Consider the following 14,352-nt stretch of genomic DNA (forward strand, 5'->3'; position numbering starts at 1 on the left):
TGACGGATGGATGCTAAGTGTGGAGAAGTCCACTTAGGGAGGAATCACCTCAGGACTGGCTAGAAGGGGAGCAGTGTTGGGTGTCAGATCCCTGCTGTGTAAGGCTGGGGTCACAGGCAGAGGGGCCCCCTCCCAGGAAGCAGAACTAGGATCCAGGGGCTGACCCAGGCAGCCTCTCTCTTTAGTGGCTGTGGTCCAGCATTAAGGTGGAGTCCCCTAGGGCAACGCAGCTCAGATCAGCCCCCGTCCCACTGGCTCCCCGTGGCTGGGCCACGGAGTCACTAAGGAGGGAGGTGGGATGTGAAGGGGACTCTCCAGACACTAATCCAGCGTTCCGTTCAGTGCACTGAAGCTCCTCCAACTCCCAGAACCTCTGCCGAGCCACGGCCATGATGCTGTCAACACAGAAGAATCAGTTGTCTTTGAAGATGCTGCCACCCCTCACTGTCCCCAACCAGGGCTGGTGCAAAATGACAGGATACTCTGAAAGAACCCCCCTTTCCCCAAATCCTAGGCTCACTTCTGTCATAGGTTCCTAAGGTGCATAAGTTTCCGATTGCTTCTGTAGCAAGTCACGAGGAACCTTAGTGGCCTAAAACAACACAAATCTATTATCTCACAGTTCTGGGAGCCAAAAGTCCCAAATAAGTCTCACAGGGCTAAAATCATGGTGTTGGCTGGTTCCTTCTGGAGGTTCCAAGGGAGAATCTGCCTCCTTGCCTTTTCTGGCTTTTAGAAGTCACCCGCATTCCCCGGCTTGTGGCTTTTTCCTCACATCACTCAACCTCTCCTGCTGTGGTATGAATGTTTGTGTCCTCCAAAATTCATGCGTTCAATCCTCATCCCAAGGTGATGGTATTAGGAGGTGGGAACTTTGGGGGTGATTAGGTCATGAGGATGGAGCCCTCATGAATGGGATTAGTGCCCTTATAAAAGAAACCCCAGAGAGCTCCCCCACCCCTCCTACCATGTGGAGACACAGCAAGAAAGCGTCATCCATGAATCAGGAGACGGGCACCCACCAGGCACTGAATCTGCCAGTGCCTTGATCTTGGACTTCCCAGCCTCTGGAACTGCAGGAAATAAATCCCTGTTGTTTATAAGCCACCCAGTCTATAGCAGGCTGAACGGACTAAAACGTCTTGCTTCTGTCCTCACATCTCCTGCTACTGACTCTGATCCTCCTGCCTCTCTCTTACAGGGACCCTGGTGGTGACAATGGGTCCAACTGAGCGATCCAGGAAAATCTCCCCACCTCGAGATCTTTGACTTCATCACCTCTGCAAAGTCCCTTTTGTGACATAAGGGAACATTCACAGGTTCCAGGACATCCTTGGAACCTATCACCAAACCTGCCACAACTGGCAATTGAAGTCATTCTTGTTTAGAACCTCATTCCACGTGTGATCGTGGAACTGTGCCACGTCTGCTGCCTCAGAGAACTACACACTCACTGAGGTCGTGTCGGATTAACCCAGCATCACACTCCCAGCTCAGAGCCCGAGCTGGTCCATGGGACTCACTGTCAATGGTGCCTGATGGAGGGTCTGTGTCCGCCTGGATCGTCAGGCTCCGTGCCGGGGGATGGGGGAGTCATCAGAACAAGAACCACCCACAGAACCAACATCCACTCCACAGAGATTTACCCCCTGAGGCCAGAAGGGTGGATCCTACTGAGAATGGTGTCATTCTTGTGCCACAGGGTGAAGCTCTGGATGTCTGAACCCAGCCACAACCTGGATTTGGTGGCCTCTCCTCTCACCTGGTGGGACAGGATCAACAGCAACTGGTGACTTCCAGTTAATAGCAACAGCGATAGCAATTGACAAGTTACTGAGTGCTGAGCTCTTACTTGTCTAATTTAGTTGATTTCTCAAAACCTCTCCGGGATGTGCCGTATTATCCCCATTTTGCAGAAGAGAGGACTGAGGCTCAGAGAAGTGAAGTAATTTGCTCAAGGTCACATAGCTAGTAAGTGTTGGAGCCAGGTAGCCAGGACTCAAACCTAGGTTTTTCTGAATCCAAAGCCCATGCCTTTTGCACTCCATTGTACTGCCCTTCAGATACTCAACCGACATGGAGAGAGCACAAACACTGATTCTCCCTCAAAATCTCTCAGATACAGGGCTGACGGCCTGGGACAGTCCCTCATCTTCTGGCTGCATCTTGACTCTCTAGCCAGACCCCTGTCCTCAGCATTCTGCGTGCTCGGGCAGGGCTGCCTGTCTGTGGAAGTGAACTCATCAGACCCGACTGTCACTCCATTAAGGCTTTGAATGTGTAGCTGCCTGGGGACCCGCCACAGGCACTTCCCAAATGTTGACAAAGCAAGTCACAGTCAGCCTGGCTAGTCCCTGCACCACAGCAGCCCACGCCACAGGAGGAGGGGACGTTGACCACCACTTCCTTCCCGCTCCGTCCCGCACACAGGGGCGGGTATTGGGAAAGGCAGGAACAGCAAGGGTGTCTCCGACAGCAGTGTGACCCCATTGAACACGGGTCCTAATGCCATGGAGGGGTGGAAGGGATTATGTGGACTCAGGAATGAAGCCACCTTCATTGAACAGCTTTAACTTAACAGCTTTACCTGGGTCCCACCACAGACATTCCACCATCCATGACACCCAACAAACCCCAAAAGGAGCAAGAAATCAGACAGATGACAGCACAAATCCTGCCCGCTTTGCCCAGATGACCCCAAGACCTGTGCCCCAACTGAAACAAGACATTTTGAGAATCAGAGGAGCCCCAGGAAGTTACCCACGGTGCACATGAGGACAAAATAGCAGGAATCACTCAAGCAACTATTTGAATTTTGATTTAATTTTCCTGGTAAAAGGTAATTTTCCGTGGGTCTCTGGAGTTTCTGCACATCTTGCAAGTGAGGCATTGACTGCTCTGTTCTGCTCTGTTTCTAAGGATATTTGCATAGAGGACAGCCTTGGAAGATAGAGATGGTGTCTCCCTTGGGACCAAAGGGCTCCATGCTCACTGCCCTTCATAAAAGATTTGGGTTTGCTAAGCCCAGGGTTCCTCTCCTGCAATGCAATCTACGGTATGTTCAGGTATCACCTGGCCTTTTCACATCACCTTATGGGACCCCACCCAAACATGCTGATTCTCTGGCTATAGCTATTGCTGCGAGTAATAAACTGTTCTTCATCTCTGACTCAGGAGTCTCATGTCTTCTGGCTGCACCCATGCAGGCTAATTCGTCCGCTTGTAAGCAGGCTGAAATCTCAGGCTGCTCGCAGTTCCTGACACCCCCCAGCAGGGCCTTGCTGCCTTCTGTGTGCCCTGAATTCCGCCTCTGTGTATCGCCACAATCCCAACAGGCTACAGGTGTGCAACCCTGCCGGGCAGGCGGGGCTGGGTGAAGGCCCAACATTCATCAGTGATAGCTGCAGACACTTCAGTGAAGGAAACCAGTTTGGAAGGTCAAAATCACAACCTCCAAACAAGCTGACGGTGGGTGTTGATGTTCACAAGAAACACGTGAAACATGATGAGTGATTGCACTGCTACACCAGGCTCAGTTGTCATTTTGGAGTCTCTTTGTTGTCCTCTGGCAGGGAGCTGTAGCATGTCCCAATAACCAGGAAGATCCCTGAGCCTTACTCCGACATTTCCAAGCAGCATTCAGTGTTTATAACAGTGGCGGGGGGCACTGCTCAGGGCTAGGGGACTACCTTAATGCAATCTTCCAGAGGATTCTAGCTCTCTCAGGTCTTGTACCAGCACACTACTTGTTTGCTTATTTATTCATCTATTTATTTCAAAAGGGGCTTAAGGCAGTTTGTGAAGGTCTATAAAATTCAAGAGATCATAACTTACAAGAAAGAAAAACAGCCCCTGGAGCAGAGCGAAGACCCCTGGTAGCTGGGGGAGGGAAAGAAAACCTTTCTCCCTGGGTGAGATGGAGAAAACGGTCACGGGCCCTGCTGGTGCCCTCCTGCTGGGGACAGTGCAGGATAACCGAGAAATGCAGAGAGAGGACAGAGGGGCTCATCAGTAGACTCGACACAGCCTGGAAAGAATCAGTGCACTGGAGGGGAGGTCAGTAGAAATTATGCAAACTGTAACACAAAGAGACAAAAAGAGTGGTTAAAAAGAAGAACAGAGCGTCCAAGAACTGTGGGAAATACCAAGCAATCTAACATACATGGCACTGGCATTCCAGAAGGTTGAGAGAGAGAGAAAACAGAGCAGAAGAATTATCTGAACAGACAGTAGACAAGACTTTTCCAAAAGTAAAAGAAGACACCAAACCAAAAGTCCAGGAAGCTCAGAGAGCCCCAGCAGGATGTGAACGCACCTGCTTCCCTCCACCTCTGCTGCCTCTCTCCTCATCCGAGTTCCCGGACCTATAGCCCAAACTACGGAAAGAGCCTCTAATTATCTTCCTGCCTCCACCCTTGCCCCCCCCAGCCAGTTTCCAGACAACAGTCAGAGTATTCTTCTAAAGAATAAACATCACTCCCCAGTTTAAAGCCTTTGGTGGTCACCCATGGAACTTCCTACTAAATCCACACTGTTCCCGGTGGCCTGTGGCCCTGCGCCCTCCAGCCCCATCTAGCTCCCCACTCCTGCCACTCACGCATCTTCTCAACGACACTCCAAACATGCCGCTCATTTCCGTCCACCAACACGTCAGGCCTCACCCACTCCCGGTTCCTGGCTCTCCCTGTGCAATGTGCGGCCTTCAGAACCGCACAGGGCTGGTCCCTTCCCACCCAGTCTTCAAGCCTTAGTTTGAATATGTCCCCCTCTGAGATGCTATTTCAACCTTCCTGCCAAAGAAGTTCGCCTTAAGCATTTTTTTAATCATGTTATTTTTACTTCCATCTTAGTACTTATCACGGTCAGAAATTATCCAGCTTATTTATTTGTTTGTTTACTTGTTTACTTTCTTTCTCCTGTGACTAGATTTACGCTCTTTGAGGGAAGAGAACAATTCCTTCTGTGGCCTCAGTGTTTCAAACAGCACCTGATAGGATACAGGCGTTTGAGACATTCATTGACTGAATAAGTAATTAGATGAACTGAAGAATAAATACTCATTAGCGGCATGAGCTCAGAAAAAGGATGTAATAGTCAGAAGCATTGTCAGCTTTTACGTTGTTATAGTAAATGCTAGAGATTACTTTTAGTTACGTAGTTACACAGGCCAGCTGATAGCAAAACCAGCCATATGGCAACAAATAATTTACTGAGTGATGGTGAAGTCTCAGTTCTTCATTTTAAGAGGCCTGTCATTTCTGATTATTCACAGCTCATTGGTTTCCTGGCTTTATAGATATCACCCAGAATCAAACTGTAAACAAGGATTGGAAGATTGGGTAAATACAAGTGTTTACCTAAATTTCCTAATACCACCTTGACCTAGTTATTTTAAACTATGCACCATCTGGACAAACATTTTAGGTGACATGTGAGTAAGGCCCAGCCCCTTCCTCTGGAGTGAGTGTTGGCAGGTGTCACCATTCCTGTCTGATACGTACGTTACTGAGACACTGTCCCCGCTCCTGGGTTCCCTGGCCCCACCTCTCCTTGCTCTGGCCTTGTGGCTCCTTCCCTGCTCTCTCTTTTCTCCAAACTGCGTCCCCACTCTGTCGCCATATGTGAAACAGAGGGGCAGTGCTAGTGATCTCTTAGGTCCCCTCCGTCCCTTAAACTCTTTGTCCTATTTGTCCTAAACAAGTGCTTTCGCTCCCTCCATCCCCACCTTTGATTTCCTGTTCCAATACCTCATTGTAGCTGGGACTACAGGTGCACGCTACTGCGCTCAGCTCATTTTTTCTATTTTTGGTAGAGATGCGGTCTCGCTCTTGCTCAGGCTGTTCTCAAACTCCTGAGCTCAAGGGATCCTGCCGTCTCAGCCTCTCAGACTGCTAAGATTGTAGGCGTGAGCCACCGCGCCCGGCCTCGGTCACCATTTTTTTAGAGTAGCTGTCCGCTAACCCTCTATTTCTTCTGTGCATCGGTACTCTTCAGCTGACGCCGTGGCCATCTGTTATGGTTTAGATATGCACATAGCATTCTACTGCATTTTTACAGTTATTCAAAATGTACGCTGAGGAACGACAAAGAGCCATTTGTTACAAAATTATCTCACAACTTGCTGTGCAAGTTTAGCAAGTTCTTTCATCTCAAGTTTCCTCGTCTGCAAAATGAGGAGGCTGCAATTTGTAATGTCTGTTAGAAAAGAGCCAACCCTAGAAAATCAAAATCAAAATCCCCCACAATTTTTGCTGGAAAGAGCTTTGCTTTTGCAAATTCCAAATGGGGAGGGATGAATTTGTTAAACTCCTTCCCAATGTCTGTCTGGATTCTTTGCTACTCTTTAGGTGCCCTGGTTATGACTGTCATAACCTCTGCCACTATCTGGACCGGCCCTTCAAAAGTGGCTAAAGAGTGGATGAAGGGCCAAGCATGGTAACTCATGCCTGTAATCCCAGCACTTTGGGAGGCTGAAGTAAGAGGATTGCCTGAGGCCAGGAGTTCAAGACTAGCCTGGGCAACATGGCAAGACCCTGTCTCTACAAAAAAAATTTTAAATTAGCTTGGCCTGGTGGTACCCGCCCGTAGTCCTAGCTAACTGGGGAGACTGAGATGGGAGGATCGCCTGAGCCCAAGAGTCAGAGGCTGCAGTGAACTATGATGATGCCACTGCACTCCAGCCTGGGCAAGACCTCGTCCCTTGTCTCTAGGGGAAAATAAAAGAGTGGATAAAGTGCTCTCTTTGCTGCTTTATAGAACTAAGACACAAGCTAAGATAAAATTCAAGGTACAAACCACAAATAGGTTTCTTTTCAATCCTAGGAAAGCAGCAAGAAGCATTTGTCTAGAATTCTGTTCTCCTCAGGCCCCTGTGCTCTAACACAGAGGCTCATACAGCTTTGCAGATACTTCCCACCCCTCAGATACTCCTGTCCATCTCTGTGTCAGGTGGTTTCTGAGCACCGTATGGTCTCTCAGCACCCAGAATTTGCTTAACCTAAAGATCCAGGTTGGTGGCCAGGGTAATCTAGTTCACAGCTCTGAGAACCCCCTAGAGTCCATTTACTGGGGGGACGCAGCCACTTCTCAGGCGACTTGCAGTGAGAGTCATGGGACCAGCACCATGGGCCCCCAAAAGCGGTCCCATTAGGGTTTTTCAAACCTTAATGTACATGCAAATCACCCAGGATTTTGCTAAAATGCAAATCCTGAGTCAGTAGAACTGCTGTGGGATTTGAAATTCTGCATTTCCAACAAGCTCCTAGGTGATGCTGATTCTGCAGGGCAGCAGACCACACTTTGTTACAAGGTCAAAAATTCAAGTTTTGGGATTCTTGCCTTCTTTTCTCAAACCCACTTTTTGTTTCCCAGATGTGTGGAGTGATAAGGAAAGCACGTTTCTAAAAAACAAAAACAAAAAAGCATTTCAAAGGGTGTTAACATAAGCGTTCTTTGTAATTGCTATTCCTCAATTACTGATCTGCTTAGAATGAAATCTCAGCATAGGTCAGGGCTACAGCCAAGGACGTTTGGAGACAGAGGTGAGGCTGGCATGGAGATGGTAGTAAGGCTTTGCAGCCTCCTCTTCCCAGGGGTCTGAGCAATTTGCCATTGGTTCTTAGCCAATTTGGGGCAGATGGAACAGAAGCCAGCCTAGGCATTTCTTTTCCCAGAACTTCAGAGTTGGTGAAAGATTGAACTTCTCAAAAATTCAGGCTTCCACTCAGAACGTGCACATTCCCATGCCACCTGCTCTGAGAGCCCTGACAGACTTCTGCTCAGCTTGGACTCTGTAAACACCCCGCGTAGAGTCCACAGCTGGCATGCAGCAGTCAGCCACAGAGGTGCAGACGTCAGGCCTCCCAGCGTTTGGCCAAGCACGTCTCTCTACCTGACTCTCGTTGCCCACCCAACCCCACTCAACAATGCTCAGGTGGACCCTCAAGGTTTTGTCTTTTCATGGCCTTTAAAACCCAAGAGGGGATAGTGTGCAATAGCTGTGCATGTTAAGTCAATTTTTGAAGGAAGGCAAATCCCTAAATAGTAGTTAAAAATATAAAAATCCAGATGCCACGGCACTCTAGCCTGGGCAACACAGTGAGACTCTGTCTCAAAAAAAAAAAAAAAAAAAAAAATATATATATATATAAATCCAGATATTTGTGATCCTCTTTTAAAAAATAGTTCTAACAATAATGTAATCAATGTAGCAAACAATAATTACTAGAAACAAGACAATCCACCTCCCTATGGTTCCCATCCACGTGTATTTTTCATTATTTGTATAATTTTGCTACTGGGAAAAAATAGTCATCATCTTTATGGAAGATCATTTGGAAACATTAATTAGATGTGTTAAAGTGAGGTATCCTTGATACAGCAATTCCATATCTAGAGATTTAACTAACCTAAGGAAATAATTAAGAGTGTAAACATAGATTTACCTAGAAAAATGTTTGTAATAGCAAAAGATTTAAATCAGCCTAAAGTTTGGCATAAGGGATTTAATTAAATAATGTCAGACTGGTATGCAGCCATCACAAATGATGTATATTAATTGTCAGTAAAGATATTTATATTGTGTTATGAAAGGAAAAAAGGCAGTTTCAAAACAAGTGTACAAGAGAATTTTAGAAGGAAAAACTCCAAAGTGTTAGAAATGTCTCCTCTGCAAATTGGGATTTGGGAATGATATTTAATTTCTACATTTATACATCTATAATTCTAATTTTTAACAATGAGTATTTATTAGTTGTTAAGGTAAAAAGGTGTTTTGAAAGAACTACAGATATTAAAATATGTAGGGCCAGACATGGTGGTGGGCTCCCGTAGTCCCAGCTACTCAGGAGGCTGAGGTGGGAGGATCACTTGAGCCCAGGAGTTTGAGGCCAGCCTGGGCAACATAGAGAGACTCCATCTCTAAAAAAATTAAAAAACTTTTTAAAAAGTATACCTATGATCATAGTGTAGCTACCATTACATTTCTGCCTTTGTCGTTTATGTGTTATTCTTTTAACGGAGGAGGTCTTTCCTCTGAGACTTGAAAGGCTAAAATGCCTCTTTTATAAAATAAGGTCAGACAGGGTGCTGGGAGGCCATCTGCCCTTTGGCAGAACCTCAAGATGTGGAAATGAGCGGAACTCGTGCCTTTCCTGAGTTTTCCAGGCCACACTGTCACCCCACTTGCTCTCACGGGGGTGCTGGCTCACGGGGAACAGTAATTCTGATACAGCAGTGAGATTTTCTTTTCATGCTCTTCTGTTCTCCCTGGCTAGGGCTTAGTTAACATTCCATAACCTCAGCTCAGGGATCAACTTCTACCCATGCTAATTCAGGGGCAACCATCTGTACCCAGCAGGTCAGAGTCACCCCTGAAGCGGGAGTTACTGACATTGACATTCTGTGACACATCATGCTAAGGAAGAGCTGTGGCCCATAGTGACCCTTTCCTCCGGCTTTGGGAAAATACAAAACTCCATGATCAATCTACGAAAAGACAAAATCTCTCCTGGAAAGTTACCTTTCCCTGTCCTATTTTTCACGACACACAAAACTTCACATCAGAAGTTCTTTGAAACGGTTCATCTTCCAGAAGCAGCATATAAAAATGTTTTGTTTAACCAAGACCTAAAGTTTTTTACACTGTTTTTAAAAGGTGACGGTAAATCTTGTTTTAAAATAGATTTTAGTGTCACATATATGTCTTTTTACCGAAGAATCTCTAATCAAAAGGCAAGTTGCAGTCACACCAGAGAGGAATTAAAGCAAGGCTTTGATGAGGGCTTCTCCAATCAAGAGAATGTTGCTGTCCCAATTCTATTAATAGTTCTGGGAATGCAGTGAGGCTTTGCCATGGATTCTGGGATTTTGAGATAATAACAGAAAAAAATCCAGAGATTTAAAGTTTTACTGAAGAACTTAAATTGCCAAGAATGGGAGTCTGAAATGGAGTGTTCTAGGTTGTCTTTCCAAAGTAGCCACCCGCATAGCTGACGTGGTGGGCTGGGTGCCCAGCCATGAAGCAAGATCACGTGTTCAACCTAGGCTTCCTTGTTTATCTTTTCTTTTGATCACCAGCCCCGAGTTGAGACGCTCATACTAAGCATTCAATAATTTCCCTTTCTTTAGAAAACAACAGCACCTGCTGAAAGAGAACAGCAGAGCTTCTAGTCTTTCTTGAAAACAGGTGTTCACAAAAGCATCTCAGAGTGTTCCTTCTGGATTTGGGAGGATGTCTTAGTTCCCTGAAGCAGCATCACTAGACAAAAACGAAGACACTAGGTCCTACATAGTCCTATCCCCACAGGTTACCATGCCCCCTGTATGGAGAATATATCACACGTGCTTCCCGTAACTCCTCATAACTTTGCATTATTGGTTGAGGATACACATTTTTATAAAACTGCTGTTGATACCAAGCCAGAGATGACCAATGATTGTCCTTGCATGACCTTGGTTCTTAAAACCGTAGCTCATTATCCAACTCACTTTTCCATGTAAGGCACTTAATTTCTCTTATGATTACAAATTCTCAACTTTTAATATCTTTGGTTTTCACACTTCTTTAATTCTGAACATTTGAGTGGCAACACCTAGAATAAGTTTTGGCCCTTTAGGCTATGAAAATTTAAGTTTGTGAAAGCTGAATGGGAGATATAGAATCTATACTTCTTGTCTTGGTAATTGATCACAGCCTCTTTGCAAATGATTTATTTATAAAATGGTGTCTATTCACTTAAAAGATGAAATAAGAAAGGCAACTACAGTTATTGTGAAGCAATATGCAACAAAATGTCATACGAATGATAACTAATTGAAGGCAGACATTCTGATTCAGCTCAAAGCTATTGTAGACTCAGCATAAACAATATCAAAAGTTGCCAGCTCATGTTTTCTCCAGGTAACCAAGTCAATGAGTCCAGATAAGCACTTTTTGCTGCTGTCCTATAGCTTTCTGCAAGTCCGTTGGTTTTAAGTGTTAGGACTATACAAATAATAAGTAACATTTAACATACTGTGCTAGAAGCTAAACATACAGTGTTATACTTAATCCTTACCACAATTATCTGAGTCAGATATTATTTTCGATGGCGTTAAAACTGTGCCTAAACTCATACAGCTCTTAAATTACAAGCCCTAAGACTTGGATCCAGGTCTGTGGAACTGTAGAGCAGGGTTTCTCACCAGAGGCACCCTGACATTGGGGACTGGATAATTGTTTTGTGGAGTTTCCTGTGCACTGTAGGATGCTTAGCAGCCTCTCTGCACTCTACCCACTAGATGCCAGTGGCACTCCCTAGGTGTGACAGCCAAAAAGGTCTCCAGACATTGCCAAACGTGTGGGAGGGGTTGGGGTGCGTTGTGTAAGTTAGCCCCAAGTGAACCACTGCTCTAGAACTAGGGATTTGACTCCAAATTTCTCTTCCTATCTGCTATGCAAATTTTCCTCTCAAAGGTGGATTTCTAAAGTGTTCCCCCTCTTTTCTAATTTTTAATTTTAAAATGTTAAATTATAATAACAACACATGTTCATTGTAGCAGATGAAACTATATACAGTAACTATATATGAAGGACAAATCTATATAGGCGAGGTTGGTATCTCAGTCTCTTCTTTTCCTCTTCTCACGTGTGCTCCTCTTTTTGCCTGTTTCCAGTTGCATGACACAAGATAGCCTGGCAAATTGCTTTATTTTCTTGTGTCTCTCCTCTTCAACCCAAACACATATTTCTGGCTGCGCTGTTTGGAGAACGCTTGCCTCTTTTGGGCTGCAAGTTTATCGGAAAGAGCACAGTGTGTGATGGTGTCTGAATGTGCGGGTGCAGGTAGGGGGCCCTAACTGGGGATTCTAACTCTGCCAGGCCTGTCTCACCCATCCCTGGAGGCAGTGAGCCCAGCCGCTCAATGTCAGTTAGAAAAACTGACCTCAGTCTTGTGCTGGGTCCAATCAAAGACCTAACCGGATTTTGATGGCTTCTCTCTTTCCCAGTATCAGATACAAGGGCACATTGTCAGCCGTAAGTTGCTGAGTGGCAGAGGGAAGAGGGGGGCTCTGCATGCCTTACACAGAAAGGAGCCCTCAGGATAACTTACCAGTTAGACGTCGGGAGTGAAAGAGCCCTGCGTCTGTGTTTTGGGGGCCCTTTAGGGAGAATCATAAAATCTCAGGTGAGAGGGGACCTGGTAAGTCATTTCCCCCTACCCTTTCCACCTTCAACATCCAGCTCAGAGGACCTGGAGTTCATCAAGTGTTTGTCAAATGACTGACTGATGGAATGGATGAAAGAATGAATAATTCCTGCTTGACCCTCTGGCCGACCCTCTGCCAACTCTCCAAGGAAGAGGCCAAGAACTTTTCTCCTTGCACCCTCTTCCTTGGCACCCGTGCTCCCAGGTCCTGCCCAGCAGGCGCTCACCTTGTGCTGTTTCCACATGGCCCCCAGCGGCTTCACCTCGTGCTTGCCGTGCCTGCCCTCTTCCAGGCACAGGTAGCACACCGGGGTCCGGCAGCTCACGCAATACATGCTGTAGTTTTCCATTTCATGTTCCGGGCACGTGGGGAACTTGCGGGCCGCGCTGCCCCCAGCGGCCCCAGCCCCGGCACCTCCCGGGCTCTTGCAGCCGCTGCCTCCGCCGGGGGCGCCCTGGGCCGCGCTGATGGGCGCAGGGGCTGCCTCCGCGGGCACGGGCGCGGGCGGCGGCGGTGGCACCAGGCGATGCTTAGCGAAAGGTCCCCGGGAGGGATGGCACTTGAGCTGGCAGGCAGCGCAGTAGAGCACGTCGCACTGCTCGCACAGCGTGGCGGCCGGCTCTGGAGGGGTGCGGTCGCACAACTGGCAGATGGCCACCGCCGCGGCTGCGGAAGCCCCCGCCGCAGCCCCGCGGCCCTGCTGGTACCGCTGCACGATGGCTTCGAGCAGCCGATTGCGCTGGAAGCCGCGCAGGCCGCGGTGGTCCAGGGAGGCGCTGCGGTGGCACTGCGGGCATGTGATGGAGCTTGAGCACGAGGACAGCGTGGAGCAAGCAGCGCCCCGGGCCGCGGCGGCCGAGGAGCCGGGTGGCGCGGGCACCATGGGCAGCACGCGAACCCCGTTGGGGGACTTGAGGCTCGGGGTGTAGGACCCATAGCCGCTGTCTGTCTCGCTGTACAAGCTCAGCTTGTCCGCGTGGTCTCCGCCACCTGCCGCACCGCCGCCCAGGCCGCCAGCTGCGCTCCCGCCCGCACCGCTGCTGGCTGCGCCGGCCGCCGCGTCGTGGTCCAGGGAGGCAGCGGCGGCGGCGGCGGCGCCCGCGGGCAATCCAGAGCCCCGGGAAAGCAGGAGCGGCTGGGGCAGGTGCTGCTCGCCGTCCGGGGTCTGCACCGCGATGGTGCGAGCGCAAGGCAGGCAGACGTTGTGGGAACAGGGGAGGATGATGGGCTCCCGAAACAGGGATCCGCACACGGGGCACTTGAGCTCTTCCTCCATCGCGGCGCCGCTGCCCGCGCTGCTGGGGCTGGAGGGCACTGGCCGGGCTCGCGACAGGGGCAGAGGAGGACACGCCTGGTTAGCACCGGTGACACGCGGGCGGGGGCATCACGCGGGCGTGACTACTTCACGCCGAGGGGCACGCCCCTTTCTCTGTCCTGTGGCCACCGCCCTGCGATGATTGGGGCAAGAGAAGGGAGGGGTCCTCACCTCCTGCCGGCCCGGCTCCTGCACCGGCGGCTTCCACCTGCGGCGGGGTCCCGCGCCGGCCTGCGAGGCGCTCGAGGTGATGAATCAGCACCGGCGCGCCCCTCGCCGCGCCGGGACCGGAGGCCGGGCTGCTGCTCCGCAGCTCTCGCTTCAGCCCCTAGGCTCGGGTGGGAGACACCCCGAGGCCCCCTTTTGCCCCCGCCCCGCCCACTAGCGGGCGAGCGGCCGGTGGGCAGGCGGCGCAGGCCGCGGCGGGGCGGGGATCAGCACCAAGCGGCGGCGGACAGCGCCCGCGACTGGCCGCGGGGCTGGAGCTGCGCGCCTGGGGACCGCTGGGCCGCCACCCGCGGGGCCTCGTGCTCGGTGCGGCCCGGCCCGGAGCCCGCGCTGGCCCTCCTCGGCGGCTGCGGCCGGACTGACCCGCTTCCCGGGGTCCCGGCGGCGGCTCCTGCGGCGGCCCTGACCTTGGCCGCGCGACGCCGCGCCGGCGGGGGAGGGCGAGCGCGGCTGCCGGGAATCCCCTCCCGCCCCCGCCCCGCGCCGCCGAGTAGTAATTTCCCGAGCGCGGAGTGATGGGGGAGGGGACGGCGGAGGCGCCGGCTCGGCGAATGGGCGCTCGCCGCTTGCTGCTCGGGGATCAGGGGCAATGCTAAGGGCTTCGCAGAGAGGATCATTGT

The 14,352-nt window shown here is 49.9% G+C and overlaps 1 protein-coding gene across 2 annotated transcripts in view; it reads right to left on the reverse strand.

Moving 5' to 3' along the window:
• TRIM67 (tripartite motif containing 67) overlaps window positions 1-13,465 on the reverse strand; it is a 33,652-nt gene extending 20,187 nt beyond the window's left edge. The window contains exons 1-3 of one of the 2 annotated variants that reach the window (XM_012660213.1): window positions 13,338-13,465; window positions 12,710-13,211; window positions 12,416-12,643 (exon numbers count right to left, since the gene is read on the reverse strand). In XM_012660213.1, the coding sequence (XP_012515667.1) occupies window positions 12,416-12,643; window positions 12,710-13,211; window positions 13,338-13,465 (858 nt within the window). Of the gene's footprint in view, window positions 1-12,415 lie in introns of both variants that reach the window. The other variant, XM_012660212.1, reaches the window with a different exon arrangement.
• Window positions 13,466-14,352: the final 887 nt, after the last annotated feature.

Source organism: Propithecus coquereli, unplaced genomic scaffold (genome assembly GCF_000956105.1).
Source record: "Propithecus coquereli isolate 6110/MARCELLA unplaced genomic scaffold, Pcoq_1.0 Scaffold66, whole genome shotgun sequence".
Classification (NCBI taxonomy): domain Eukaryota; kingdom Metazoa; phylum Chordata; class Mammalia; order Primates; family Indriidae; genus Propithecus; species Propithecus coquereli.